This window comes from Rhea pennata, chromosome 18 (assembly GCF_028389875.1).
Source record: "Rhea pennata isolate bPtePen1 chromosome 18, bPtePen1.pri, whole genome shotgun sequence".
NCBI lineage: Eukaryota > Metazoa > Chordata > Aves > Rheiformes > Rheidae > Rhea > Rhea pennata.
In genome coordinates, this window is record NC_084680.1 from 4558175 (window position 1) to 4573011 (window position 14837).

Sequence of the window (14837 nt, forward strand, 5' to 3'; positions counted from 1 at the left end):
ATATATGTTATTTTTCTTGCTATTGATTTCCATCAAAAGAGGTGTGGGATTACTTAAAATGATATTTTCCTTTTGAGTGGTTACTGGCAAAAGAGTCAGATTTTGCTACTGAAAACCATAAACCCATAAAATATGTGAGATTTCAGTGACCGAAAGCAGAGGAGTGAGAGTTGCAGATACCGAAATAAATCAGCCTGACAAAACTTGTTTTTCAGATAAAAACATAAATTCACTACAGAAAAATTGTGGTGAAGATGAAAAAAAATAAAAAAGATTTTAGGGGAAACCTTAAAGAGAGAAGAACATTCTTCTGATTTGCTCAGCCTGTGACCACTGTGTTTCCTGCACCCTCATTCTCCATCTGTAAAATAAAGGGACGGTTTTCCTTAGCACCCAGCTGTGTAGCTCAGCTCAGTAATGCTCAGAGGTGAAGGCACATATGGAGAAATACTCTCATTTTAATCTCTGCCCGGGGACTGTTTGAGTGTAACAGAGATCCGGAGCCAGCCAGAGCAGTGGGAGGCAGAGCAATGCGGCACTAGCTGAAGTGTGGGCCCTCATTTCCCAAAGATTTCAGCTTCCTTCTTTGGGCAAAGCTTTTTCCCAAAGACTCCGGCATTCGGTTTCATCTACTAATCCACCCACAGGCTGGGGGGAAAGACCTCTTCCATCCACCAGCTGGCCCCTGGCCTCCCAGCATGTGTGTACCCCTTGGTAGCAGCCAGCCCACAGATGGGTGCTTCCCTTCACCAGCCTCCTCCCCACGGCTTGCAGAAGTCGGGAGGACCTATCTGTGTCAGGGTGGTGGCTGTTGCTGTGTGCCTGATGGTCAAGGCAGGATACGATGAACCTTCCTCCCTTACTGCTTCTGACTGCGACTCCTTGAGTTAATGTTGCTGCTGGCTGACTTCAGCGGCTGGTGCTGCCTCCAAGGGTATCTTCTGGCTGTACTGCAGTACGAGAAAGCCCTTCAGGTGCCAAAGCCCTGTGTAAAAAGCTGATTTCTTCCAGAGAGCCACCCTTTCAGACTTTGCCAGTCTTTATTTGTGAAAACCCTCTCACTCTCTCCTGAAGCCAGCAGATGTTATTGCTGCAGACTTGCCTAGTTAGTGGGTTGGTTTTGAGCTGAGACTGCTTGGATGACTAAGGCAAGAACACTTTAGCAACGGAGTGCAGGATTTCCTTACTGTGAGAGAAGTGAACATGTCCCCCCTGTTGACAGCCCTGACTTTTCTGGAGGGTCTGTGCTAAAAGTTAACAGTTTTTATCTCAGACTTAGCCTACAAGTAAAAGAAAGCTGTCTCACCAGCTACCACACAGAGTGGCATTTGATGTGAGATGCCCCAGGAACAAGGAAGAGTTAGCTTTAAGACTTGTGGTGGATGGGAGCAACAGAGGGTGTTGGAATGAACAGGATTAAAGGATTTCATCTGTAAATAGAGGATTAAAGGTATGTGGTGCTCTGCAGGAATCATGCAAACCAAGGAGAAGCAAAGTTGTCCAGCAGGGTGCAACTCTCCCCTTTGAACAAGCCTCACCTCTGTGCACCGGCGCGTGTACACGGGCACACCCCCACCTCTGCTCCTGCTGCTGCGGTGGCCTGAGGTGCCAACCAGCTCTACAGGGCTGGACCGGGGACAGGAGTGAGCATCCCTACTGCCCCCACACCCCCATCGCCCTGGCAGTTCTGTTGCCCCCTGCACCCCCATTTCCCCCCCGTAACCCCGTGGCTGCTGCATCCCCATTGCCCCCAGCCATCCCCGGGGGGGGGGGCCGTGGCCCAGGAGCCCCCCTTGGCCCAGCGCTGCCCGGGTCCCCGCACCTCCCCCCCCCGCCCCCCGGGCCCGCGGCGGTGGCGTCAGGAGAGCAACTAGCAGTGCAGCAGCTGGACAGCGCACATCTGGACAGCGCACATCTGGAGAGCAACGCGCAGGCGCGGGGGCCGCCTCGCCTTCGTGCCCCCCCCCCCCGGACCCCGCCCCGACGGCGCCCACCCCTGGGCCGGGCCCCTGCGCGCCCGCGGAGCCGAGCGCCCCGGGGAGCGGGGGTGTCGGCCCCTCCTTCCCCGCGGCCCCGCCGTATTTTTCGGGGTGGGCGGCCGGCCGGGCCGGGCTCGCTCGCTCGCTGCCTCCCCGCCTCCCGGTGCCGGTGACTGGAGCGGGCGGAGCCGCGGCGGCCGATTGGCTCCGGGCATCACATGCGGCGGCGGGGCCGGGCCGGAGCCGGGCCGGGCCGGGCTGGGCTGGACACGGCGAGCGCTCCCGCGGCGGGCACGGCGGCAGCAGCAGCGCGGCCCCTTCCCAGCCCAGCGCCCCGCCAGCCACGGCGCAAGGGGCCGCGCCCGGCCGCCCGCCTTCCCGGCCTTCCGCCGCGGCCCCGGCCATGAGGTCGGGCCGGAGAGACGGCACCTGTGCAAGGAGGTGAGCGGAGCTCCAGCGCCTTCCTCCTGCTCCCGAGCAGACGCCGCGGCGGGGGAAGAAGAGGGAGGCGAGGAAGGGAAGGCCTTTTTTTTCTTTTCTTTTCTTTTCTTTCTTCTTCTTCTTCTTTTTTTTTTTTTAATATACCTATATATTTTTGGGTGCAATCAGTCCCGAGCCCATAGCTGAAGCCCCCGGCGGGAGAAGTGCTGTGCGCTGTGATGCGTCTTCCTCTTGCCTCGGCTGCCAGTTTGGATTGTAGCGCCCGGCTCTGTGCTCTGAGAGAATGGCTCGGTTCGGGGATGATCTGCCAACACGCTATGGAGGTGGAGGGCCAGCCGGGGCTGGAAGAGGGAGCAGCCGGCAAGGTGGCCCCCAAGCCGGCCAAAGGATGTATAAGCAGTCGATGGCTCAGAGGGCCAGGACTATGGCTCTCTACAACCCCATCCCTGTCAAACAGAACTGCTTCACAGTCAACAGATCCCTCTTCATCTTCAGTGAAGATAATGTTATACGGAAATACGCCAAGAGAATAACAGAATGGCCATATCCTTTCGGAGAGGCTGTGTGGGCATGTGGGAAAGGTGGGGAGGGGAAGATGGAGGCAGGAGATCCCTCTAGTCACCTAAGGATGAGTGTCTGCCACTAATACAGCTGAGAGTTACATGTATGAGTTAGTATGTGTAATGGGTGTGTGACATGGATCTGTATGTCAGACATAATTATGGCTGTGTAGCTGGGTATCATAGAAAATTGTTTCTGTAAGAATGGCAGAGTGTACTTCTGAATATTCCAGGGGTGTGTGTGAGAAATGCATGCATTTCAGTGTGTGTTTAGGTGTGAAATATACAGTTGCATTGATTTGCATTTCTTATGATTTAAGCCAAATGCTGTGAGATTCCTGCTGATCAATATTGACTCTTATTTCCATCTTTTAGGCTTTCATCTCTTCCTCCTCACTCTGCCTGAATAGAAAAGGGAACATGGGATAAAAATGGTGACATCTTAGCAGTAAAGCTGCATTGATAGTAGGGACACTGATAACCAAGGTATCTTCTGAAATCCTCTTAATACAATCATCAGAAGTAGATTTTTTTCAGTATATCACCTTCCGAATCTATCCAAATCAGCATAAATTTAGTCACTTTAAATTAGATGCCTAGCCTAAGCTTAGGCTGTACCTACAAATAAATAAATAAATAAATAAAAGCAAGGATTTGTGGCAGAGGGAGGCAGTAACTGGAGAGAAAGCTCATCTGTTGTATGGTGAAAGGGGCAGATGCTTTCTGTCTCAGAACCAGCTCCCAGGCCAAGTGATCCGCAGAGATCTTCCTTAGAAGGGAGCTCTGCTGTGAGACACACAGTGAGATTTTAAGTCCCAAGAAAAGGAAACCAGGCTCTTCTTCCAGGATTATTTAAGGTTACCAGGGAGTAGCTACAGTGTGTGTGTGTGTATGTGTGTGCAGGTGCATGCGTGCGCGCGTGTATGTGTACAGGAGCGCATTACACTGGGGGTCTCAAGGGAGCTAGTTGTTTTCTTTTCATTTGATAACACACACCTATTAATCCTCAGCTAACAGCAGCAAGGCCTCCTCCCAGCCTCCTAGCAACACTTTCAATTGACACAGAGGCCAGCTCCCCTTCAGGCTTCCCTAGCTTTTATTTACAGAGGGATTAAAAGGCAAAAAAATACACTAGCAGAGTGAACGCATTTCCTTTCCACCCCGAAAGCATACGTATATTGATTTCTCTGTTGCTATTATAAAAAGCATAGGGATTGCTGCACTTCCACATCCATTTCTCCTTCCCTGCAGTCAAGTCTGAATAAACAAGCTTCAAAGCCCCAGTGGCGGTTAGAATACTGTATTTTCTGCCAGGCTAGATATAGTCTCTATCTCCCTCTTATCTCTTTGGTTGCTTGTCTGCATCTTTATTGCCAAGCGTGGGGAGGGGGAACCACGACGCTACGGAGTCAGCCGGTTTAGCAGAGCCACCAAATGTTCCCCAGACCGGATCTGCTGGGCGAAGTCCCAGCGAAGTCCAGGGGGGGACTGGAGCCAGCTGTCCTCTCCAGGCGTGTGGGGGTGGACGGGGCAGGCTGCCGGGGAGGAGCCGGCCCGCCGTGCCCGGCCCGCCGGAGCTGTCCGCGGTGCCGGGCGGAGCTGTCCGCGGTGCCGGGCGGAGCTGTCCGCGGTGCCGGGCGGAGCGGGCCTCGGCCTTGGGGCTCTGCCGCCACCCGCTGCACGGCTCTGCCCTGGGAGCGCAGGGGCTCACCAAGGCCCAAGGCTAGAGAGGGGGTGAGAGGCAAAGGAAAAAGCTAGTGTTAGGTTTTCCTTCTCTCCTACGAAGTCTCTTCTCTTCATACATTCCCACTGGGCATTGACAATTTTGCTCTCGCTGGGAGCAGACGTTGCAATCCAGCAGCAATTCATCTTTTGGACCTGGGCAGGCACTCTAAATCTAAGTTTTTCTAGCCTGTCACTTATTTACACTATGTGCTCAAGTTAAACGACAGGGAATTTCTGAACATTAATTCAGCTGATGACATTCACTTGTATAATATTTTTCTAGGTACTTTAGCTTATCAATTTCATTTAAAAATAATAAAAATAGCTTTTTGTTTCTTTTGGACCTTTGCTAACTCCCCTTCTCCTGGCTCCCATATTTCTTGAGCAACTCAGATTCTTTTTAAGTCACTCTTACAAGGAAAATTGCTGTTTTCTTACTCTTCTTCCATAAATACCCTTAGAAAGAACTGAGGAAATCTGAGAGATCAACTGTCTCCATGAGAAATGAAAGACCTTTTTTTACTCAACTGATGTAACTTCTTAGGTAGAAATCAAATTTGGATGAAGTTCCCCTTATGCTGTTTTGTTTCTTCTTTAACTTCTGGTCCCCACTCCATTTGAATACATGATTTTAGCTACAATCATAGCCAATTGTATTGTGCTGGCTCTGGAACAACATTTGCCGGATGGAGACAAGACACCTATGTCAGAAAGACTGGTGAGTTTTATTTATTTATTTATTTATTTTGTTATCAGTCTGACACAAAAAGCCTAGTGCTGTGCGTGCTTGTATCAAAATCTATATGTAAACAAACCGGCATTGAACTGACAATCAGAAAAATAAGCCAGTGACAACAAATATAACTACAAGCTCATGATCCCATCACCACAAGAATGCTTCATCACTCTAGCCAGTCCTACCTAATTTCAGAAGAAATGGACTTTAAAATATAATCATACGAGCAGCAAACTTAGGTTGTCTATAGACCAAGATAGGCAGGGAGGGTCAGATGCTCATTTTTGTCTGTAGAATCAAATGAATATCTGTTTTATTTTCCCAGGAAGTGGTAGAACAGAGTAACCTTTTCAGTTCATATGCCTTTCAGCTATCTTTCTGCTATGGATATATCCCAAGGACCTACAATGCAAACTTTGGGTGTAGATTATAACACTTTCCTGCCAAATAAAAAAGAAATCAGCTTACAGTAGAAAATGATTTACCAGCAGGCTTTATGGTAATGAGCCAAATTACTGTATTTCAAAAGGACATATAAGAATAGCTTCAAAATCATTCTTCCATTTATTATCACTCTGAGAAAAATAGTAATATTTGGTTTAGTTTTTCTCTTGCTGTTAATGATCTGGAACAATTTGCATGCCTGAATGCATTAGTCCTGGTGTATGTTCAGTAGATGAATAATATAAATCTGTATGTATTTTACATGTAGATATTAAATTATGCAAACAAAGATAATATTAGGCTTGCTGCCAAAAGTTAGAGAAACTGAATGCTGGTTGCTACAGTTTCCAAGGCTGGTCCATAGCAGTGGGCAAGGCTCAGAATCTCATTCTTCAGAAATAGCAATAAGAGTATAAGTGATAGATCTAGAAAAGTATTCAGGGTCAGCTAATTGCTAACTGTCTGTATGGAAATGTATATGCTCCTGCTTCCCGTCACCTTAGATTGCAGTTGGTTCCTCTCTTTCTGTTTGAATTACTGCTATGTAAAAAAAGATGAGGAAAAAAATAATGATTTGTATGTAGCTTGATTTTTTGCCATTAGATGACAAAATGTCTTTGTATGTTTTGGGATTTACTAGCAAAGTAAGTCTGGGGTTGTGAGAAAAGCACAGCTCTACACCCCAGGTAATGATCAGACCAGAGAAATGCCAGGGTTCCCTCCATGGTTCATAAACATGGACAGGTGAAGACATGAAGTAGATCTATAGTATGTTCTGACTTGGTAACCTTTTTGTGATATGTTATTTTTAAGCAGCAATGGGCTTGGTTTCCTTATCGTTTCTATGTTCCTCTATTTCTGTAGATTTATAAGGGGAGTCAAAGGTCTATGGATCAGTCCTTTTTCCCATTGCATTAATTATTTTTTTGGAGCCTAGTAGTGCAGGCACACCTTCAGTTCCTGCTCAAGTCATTGCATAGAGGGGGCACTGACTTTACCACTGAGTAGTGCAAGATAATTAAATGAGTTAAATGCACAGTCTCCACACTGCTGGCTCTGCCTTGGTGATGGAGGAAGAATTAACACCTGATTTATGTCCCAAAAGCCACTGTGCAATGTTGCCTTTGATTCAGGTATTTTGAGGCCATTTCAGCCACAGCACATTTGTAATTCTCAAGTGTAAAGGAGCTTATAGTAGAATAACCCTGCAAGTCTTTACAAGTCACAAAATATTTTCTAATATTTGCAACATGTGCTGTAACAATTAGTCATTGCAAATATGAAAAATTGTCTTTTGGTTTTCAAATTGAAAACTCTTCAGACTTCTCCTGTCCCTTCCACAAACTTTAAGCTGTTTCATTGAAAATGTTATGAATCCCTGTTAAACCATAGAGTGGGAGAACATTCCCATACATTTGCAGATATGCTGAGCTGAAGTGTAAGTCCCTGTAGAACAGCAGATGTTTTATTACTGTTTTTGGCAGGAGTAGAATATGCCTTTTTTGGTTAATGCTTTATGGATACAACCTTCCTTCTTCCAGGTTCATTAAAATCTTCAAATTAGAGTGAGAGCTTATCACTGAAGAGTTAATCAGCTGTTAAGGACACAAGATGCACATGATCAACCTTTAGGACTGCGAGATGTAGGCAGAGGTGTTGAAGGAAAACTAAAGTTGCCCAGGTAGTTTGTGCCTCAGGAACAACAACCAAAATACTGAAACTGTCTGTTTGTTAAAGCTGAGGAAACGGTAAAGGAGGAGGCAATACAAACATTTTCATGATTTTTTTTCTAAAAAAAAAAAAAAATCCATCTAATTATCTTCTTAAAGACGCTAGATATGAAGTCTGGGGCCTCTAATAGCAGTGCAATTTCACTTGGCTATTTTCTATGCTCATGTGACCTGTCAAGTATGGTTAATTGAGCACATGGGACAAGCTAGAGATGTCTAAATATATGCAATATTTCACAGACTAGAATGGCTTGGTTATAAGTAATCATTCTCAGTCCATTTTCCCCAATTCCTATGTGTAGCTTGTGGCACAGAAAAGCTGCTGGTAGCTACCTGGTTCTGGGACTCGATTAAGCTGTAGTTCTTTTCTCTAGAGATTCTCTAGCACTCTAGTCATATAAACTTACTGTTCTGCTAGATTGAAAGGAGAGAGATAAGCCTGTAAATAAAATCCAGGAAAATGATATCTAGTGGCAGGAAATTTTCCTGTTTGAAGCCTGATCGTTCAGACAGAAATGTACTGTCCTTGTGAGTCTGTCAACGGAAAAGATTATTTGGCTCAAATTAAAATTATGGTCGAAATGAAAGCCCTGAGAAGATACAGCTCTGGTGATCAAAGCATTTCCCTGCAAACTGCTGTCTTGGCTGAAAGTCCTTGCTGTTTAGAAAGAGAATTAAGCTCACTCTCCCACTAGCAGGGAAATGGCCTATACCCACTAGGCTCTTGCTTGCTCTGAGCTGGGAGTTTGTCATGCTTTGCCTGCTGGAACCACTCACTTCACATCACTAATTATTCACTGGAGCAGGGATGCTACAAACTCACTGCTCTCTGTCTCATTGGCTAAGGCACTCAGCTGGGTTATAGAGCCAGTCTCGCTCTGTCCCAATAAATATTGCATTGTTTATACATGATGGAATGATGCCAACTGAAAAGGTGCTGAGAGAGTGGCCCTGAGTAGCCCAGAGCCTGCTGGTATGAGCCGCAGATGTGGGAGGGTGAGCTTCATACCTGAGCTGTGAAGAGCCTCACAAGCGGTTACGTTGGTCACTGTGCTCTTGTCTGTCCAGGCTGAGGCCCACCTCTCCTCTCCCTGGCTTCCTCCCCTTTTCTCTGTTTTTCATGTGAAGCTTCAGTAAATATTGTATTTGTCCTAGTTTGACAGAGATAATAACAGAAATGCTTGCAGGACAGGAAATTTATTTCCTGCTGCACCTCTTGGGCACACTCTGAAGACACTAGAGCTTTCTCTAGGAGGATTGTCTGTATGTCTTTGCAAGGCTCCAAGTGCCTGGTTCCCCTGAATGGTTTTGATGTGAAAGCAGAACACAGCTGGTTTCTCATTTATTCAGCATGACAGTTCTTTCACTTCGCTAACAGATTTAATTCTTTATCCTGATCACAGGCACTCTCTGCAGTCATATGTGAGCTGTCCATATTAAACTTTGTTTGAACAAAGACTTATACACCTGAACCAACCAAGGCTGTCACATCCAAAGGCCAAGGAAAGACATTAGGACATGCACTAGGAACAGTAATGACTTTCCAGACTCAGAAGTTATTTCTGATTTGAAACATATTCATCAAATATATGTTTGGCCCAATATCAATCTTTCCTGTGTCCACAGCAAACAATTTGCCTGCACAGCTCTGACTGCTGCCCAGTTTCTCCACCTTCCTTCTAAGCATGCACACCAACATTCGTTATTGCTTGCTTTTCCCCTCTTGAACCCAAGCAAGGACAAGCTGTCTGTCCAAAGGGGCTGCAGGATGTCCCCTGCCCCAGGGCTGTCAGCAGGATTCCTGGGCTGTCAGCAGAGCCATGTCAGTGCTGCTTCGGGCACATCACTCCTGCCTTTACCCTCCAGCTCGTTTCCTCAGTAGCACATGTGCAAGTCCTTTCTTCAGCAGATGCCACCACTCGCTAATGGGGCATTAGTTTTATTTTTTCATTACATCCTTGTTATTGCCCTTATCCTTAGACTTATCCTTAGTTTAAATTTAGGCTTTAGAAAGGAGACACTTTCTATCCCCCCCCGCCTTTCCAGCTACTCTTTCCCAACCCTCTTGATGATATTTTTTCTCTTTAACAAATACCTAAGCCTATCTGTGATCCTTCCTGCTTCCCCAGAAGCTGAAAAAGAACTTCTTTGACCCACTCCCCAAGACCTCAGTGTAGTTCTAGCTTTGGGAAGAGCATGTTCTATAATACCTTGAGTACCTCAACCTTGTTTCTTTAAATCTGGGAGCTGTAATCACAAGGCACCTGACCTAGATTGAGCAAATGTGTGGTAGAAGAGCATATATAGGGCTTCCAGGAAAGTGGGAAGTAATAGAGAGGGAATGTGTGTGGGTAAGGATGTTTTTTGTGTTAGAAGAGCTATTCTGAGAGGGACACTAGTACCTGTATAGAAGTGGGGGTAGAAGTGAAGGCTAGGAGGTCTTATTTTGCAAAGTTTTTTGTGTTTATTGAACTAGAAGGTGTGTGGGATTCAAGACCAGGTAGGTTAAGCTACTGGAGAGCACCTGTGTGCATAAGGGATATCAGAGGAGCAGTGAAGTGTCTCATGTTCTCTTGGAGTTCTGTTTGACCTTTTCTGACCTATCTTGCCCTTCTGTGAAGGTCTCGAGGTGTTCATGTTGTCTGTGGTGGTTTGGAGTCCTGGGATGCCTCTAGCTCTTGCTGTGGAGAAGCTGATGGAAGGAGCTGTAGGACTTCAGGCGTATAAAGGGTCACATAGCCTTTCCTTATTCCTGTTTATATGTGAGTAAAAAGCCCTGAGATGAGTGACTGGAATTACTCAGTCTGTTGCTGATAGCTTCTGAATTCTCTAAACAGTGTCAGTGAGGGTCTGTTGAGGGGCAGAGAGCTTGGAGGTGCTGCAGTCTGTAGGAGTGGCTCTGGAGCTTAGCTGGAGCAGAAGCCATTTTTTTTTGTTCCTTCAGTAAAAGGTCTACAGTGTAAGCTCAACAGGTACTGGCTCTGTTTTGCTGTCTGGCCACTGTGTGTTTGGGTGGGTGTGCATGTGTGTAACCTACAGCTGGTGAGTTTTCTTGCTTGGCCCTTAGGGGACTGGGAGGGGAACCTGAGGGTGAGGGTCGTGAAGCTGAGAAAGGTGGAGGGGCCTAGAGATGAGGTAGGTTGGAAGCTGTAGAGTTTGGAAGAGCTGAGCTCACTGTTGTGCACATAGGGATGTGGGATGGTACTTTGTAGGAAACAAACTAGTTAATTCTGCTCTTGATGAAAAGGCTTGTCTGGATATCATCCTTTATAAGAGTTTAGAGCTATCTTCAATGGTCAGTGCTTTATGGCCAAGCTGGGTGTCCATCAATGTGCTAAGTGCTTAAACCTCTTCCGCATGTGAAAGCCTGGCTTTCGGTAGCAAATGCCATGAGTAAAGCATGGATCCTCATGCCTGTGCTGGATCATGTAGCCAAGCAAGAGCCATGCAGGTGAAATAAACGCTTGTGTCGAAACTGCTCCTTTCTTTCTCTGTGGCTGCAAGACCTGACACTTGTTTTTGCTTCATTTGTGCATAATACAGCTAAAACAGTCTTTTGTCATTAGTAGAATTGCAAAAGGTAGAATGCAAACAGTTGTGCACCAAACAGGAACCCAGCTCTTTGCTTGTAACGGTCAGAAAGGCCACAGCCACCGGGACAGTGACTTTTAATTTCCTAATTTGAGAATTTGCTTCCCTTTGGATTGGGCTGCCTTAATTCAATTGATTTCAGCTGAAATCACGGACCTAAGACCTATTTGGAAAATGGATATAGGTACCAAAGCTAATTAAAATGGTCTTGAAATTGATGCATATTGGTTTCACCTCTTACTCTGTTCCCACTTTTTGCCCTCATCTTTCTTTCAAGAGTGAATGCTTCCATTTGGTGTTGAATTGGTGTTTAGTAAAAGTTTAGAAAGCAAGCTTAGTTTCCCCTCCAGTGAGCTGAGGACGTGAAGCTGTGATCCTATAATGTCTTATACGAGCCCTTAGGCTGCCCTGTGGGCTTGAGATCTAGACTTCACCACTTCTCCTGTTAAAGGAGGGGGAGGGTTCTCTGAGTTGAGGGGAAGATATAACTGTGAAACAAAAATAAACGATACAGTAGCTATGGAAGCTGGGAAGATGGAGGGGGAGTGAAGAAAGAACTGATGGAATCAATAATAGATAAATCATTTCTTGCCAGTGTTCAGGCTTTCTGGGCTGACTGTGATGTTACAAGATACCCCTTGTTCCCGTTTCTTGAATGAATTGTGAAACAAGTATTTTTTCATGTCAATAACTTCAGAAATATATGATGTCAAGTTCAAATATATTTTGGAGCAAAATTTCAGTCTTAAAATTCCCTCTAGAATCTTGAATAATGGTGAAGAGTGTGGAGTGAAACCAATTTCAAGTGTGAAAAGCCAAAGAAAATCCTGGACTCCTCCTCTATGCTTGATTCTAATGAACTTAAACCTGTGGATTTTACCTCTGTCCAGAAAGCTGAAAAGAATGTGAAGTCTGTGCACATAGTTGTTTGCATGAGGTTTGATGCCAAAGCAGAAATGGAGGTATCTCTCTGACACCTTGGATTTTTATTCTCTTTTAGGATGACACTGAACCGTACTTTATTGGAATATTTTGTTTTGAAGCCGGTATAAAAATCATCGCTCTAGGGTTTGTTTTTCACAAAGGCTCTTATCTCCGGAATGGTTGGAACGTGATGGATTTTGTTGTGGTCCTCACAGGGTAAGTGACTTACTTTTGCCCTGAGCTGAAGGAGGATTTTTGCTTTGCTTTGTATTATTATTATTTATTATTATTATTATTATTATTAAATTATGGGTTAGAGCGGAAGTGATTCCAGTGAAATAGTACTCTAAAACTGTGTGTTTCTGACCTTTTTTTTTGTCTTTAAATAACTGCTATTGTGCTGAATGAGTCACTTCCAGAGCATTGTTTGAACTAACTAAAAAGAGATTTCGAGGATATTTATTTGTATATATACTGTCTTGCCCTGATGGTCGCTGTTTCTTGAGATTTGCAGGTTCTAATTACCAACAGGTATTTGAACCTGGTTTAAAATAATTTTCTGACATCGAAGTGACTTAAAAAATCAACATGGAGAGAAATAACAGATTAAATGTGTTCAAACTTTAAGATATTCTGACTCTGAAATCAGTGAAGCTTCTGCAGGAGTGGATTTAGTCTATCACAAAATAAATTGTAGAAAATAATTTAAAGAAGGTGCATGTCTTGTAAGGATATAGCTGAAAACACTACTTTTGCATTTTTGTGTCCTGGTTGAAATAGTATCTATAAGTTGTTTCTTGGAGATGTTTACAATTATTTTATGTCATACATTGCAACAATTTGTTTCTATTCATATTGATGTAATTTAAAGCTAGCCAGTAATAAAAAAATATAAGCACATCATGTAAACCTAATATTTACTTTGGAGCTTAAAAGCACAGTTTATACGTGGTAAAAATTTACAAATGTCTACCTGAGATCCTGATCTTACAGCCTTCGTTTTGGAGCGACTTTAGTGAGATTTTTTTTCCCCAGAAGACTTCGGTCTGGCACTTGTTGTTAATGCAAGCTCACTGCATACACCTTCTCTACTACTGCACGTGATAAATATGTGTTCTTTGGTGTTAGTGGTGTGGAGTAGAATGCTGTTAGGAAAATGGCTGTATGTGTATACAAATATATTCATTAGATAGATGATCACTGTAATTCTATTTGCATTCAGTGTGCCGTGTGATATGAGAAGGGAATTCTCCACATTGAGAAGAAAATATGTTTATGCAGGTTTTGATTCTCCTGCTGCTGGAACTGGGTATTTAATCAATAGAAATTTCAGTGGAGCCACAAGGAGAATCAGATTTACATACTTGGAACCATAGAGGACACCAGGATGAGAGGAGAATTAGCACAGATGCTACGGTTATTTGTACTGATATGTTCTGATTCCTAGTTTGCGGTATGCCTTTTTGTGTGTGTATGTGTTTTTTCCAAAAATAGGCCCTGATTCTGGAAAGCTTTAGGCACGTGGTTTAATTTATCCTTCAGCAAGGCATTTAGCTACATGTTTCAATGCAGCTCACTCCAGTGGTTATGTGTGTTTAAAGTTAAATTTATATACACGAGCTTTTCTGAATTGCAGCCATATTGCTGTTTCTTCAGGCATGTTTTGGATTTGAGTTTTATTTTTTTGTAAACACAGACCAAGAATCAGAATGCACATGTTAAGAGCTGCCTAATTGTGACAGAGATTTTTCAAAGTTTTGCAACGGTTTCAGAAATGCTTCGTCGGTGTGCCGTGCTTGTGGAAGCACAGATGAATGTGTAATGCCATAGGCATGACACGGACATCTTCCCGGTGCCAGTTCTGCTGCAAGTGCTGTTTGCAGTGCTGTTTGATCTCTGAGCATAATTGCAGAATATCAGCTTGATTAGACAGCTGTAATAAGGAACCCTGTTGCCATCTGCAAACATGCATATTCTTTTGATGTACAATCCTGTTAACGTCAAAGCTTCTGGTTTCCAATGGTGATACTAGCTGGGTTGTATTGAAATTGCCTTGTACATGGGCTTCCCATCAGGCAGGCAAAGAGGGAGAGGTGAAACGTAAACTGAGCGATATCAAGTCCAAGAGTCATCTCCAGTGGGGAAATCCGCATCCCTCTAATCCTGTAATTCGTGGGCTGAATTTAACAAAGCTCTTGAGCTCATGCCTAACCTCGGGTGTCTGAGAGGGTCTCACTGAGAACAGTCACCTGTGTGCTTACTGAGATAAAAAAAAAAAAAGCCTTGTTTTTTCCTGAATCTGGGGCTGTTCTTGCAAACCCAGTAAGGAGGTGGAGGGACCTGTGGCAGAGAAATAACACTGAAAGTTCTGCAGCTTCACCCAGGGGAGGAAATCAGCGTTTTTTCTGTAGTCCCATGTGTTTTACTTTGAATTTCCTAGGTTATTATTAAAGTTTTTAACTTGCTCTGGTGCTGGCATTGCTCTGTGCTAGAAAGCAAGAACTCCATTTCCTTGGGTTTTTCTTTGCTAGACAGAAATTCTTTATCCACCCGTCGTTTTTTTCCATCTCTTAACCTGTTCTCAGGGGGAAGCCTGAACAAGGCATTTTATTGGAGGCAGATATCAACCTGGCATTTCAGCAGCAGCACTTCAGAGGCAGGTTGCTGAGGAAGAACACTTAGTAATAACAAACCTCGCTGTTTCTCT

At 44.7% G+C, this 14837-nt stretch overlaps 1 protein-coding gene across 1 annotated transcript in view; it reads left to right on the top strand.

Annotated features, from left to right (window-relative positions):
* The first annotated feature begins 2703 nt into the window (after positions 1 to 2703).
* Positions 2704 to 14837, top strand: part of CACNA1B (calcium voltage-gated channel subunit alpha1 B) — a 306587-nt gene continuing 294453 nt past the window's right edge. The window contains exons 1-3 of the mRNA XM_062591211.1: positions 2704 to 2963; positions 5318 to 5423; positions 12207 to 12346. Coding sequence (XP_062447195.1) covers positions 2704 to 2963; positions 5318 to 5423; positions 12207 to 12346 — 506 coding nt within the window. The remainder of the gene's footprint in view (positions 2964 to 5317; positions 5424 to 12206; positions 12347 to 14837) is intronic.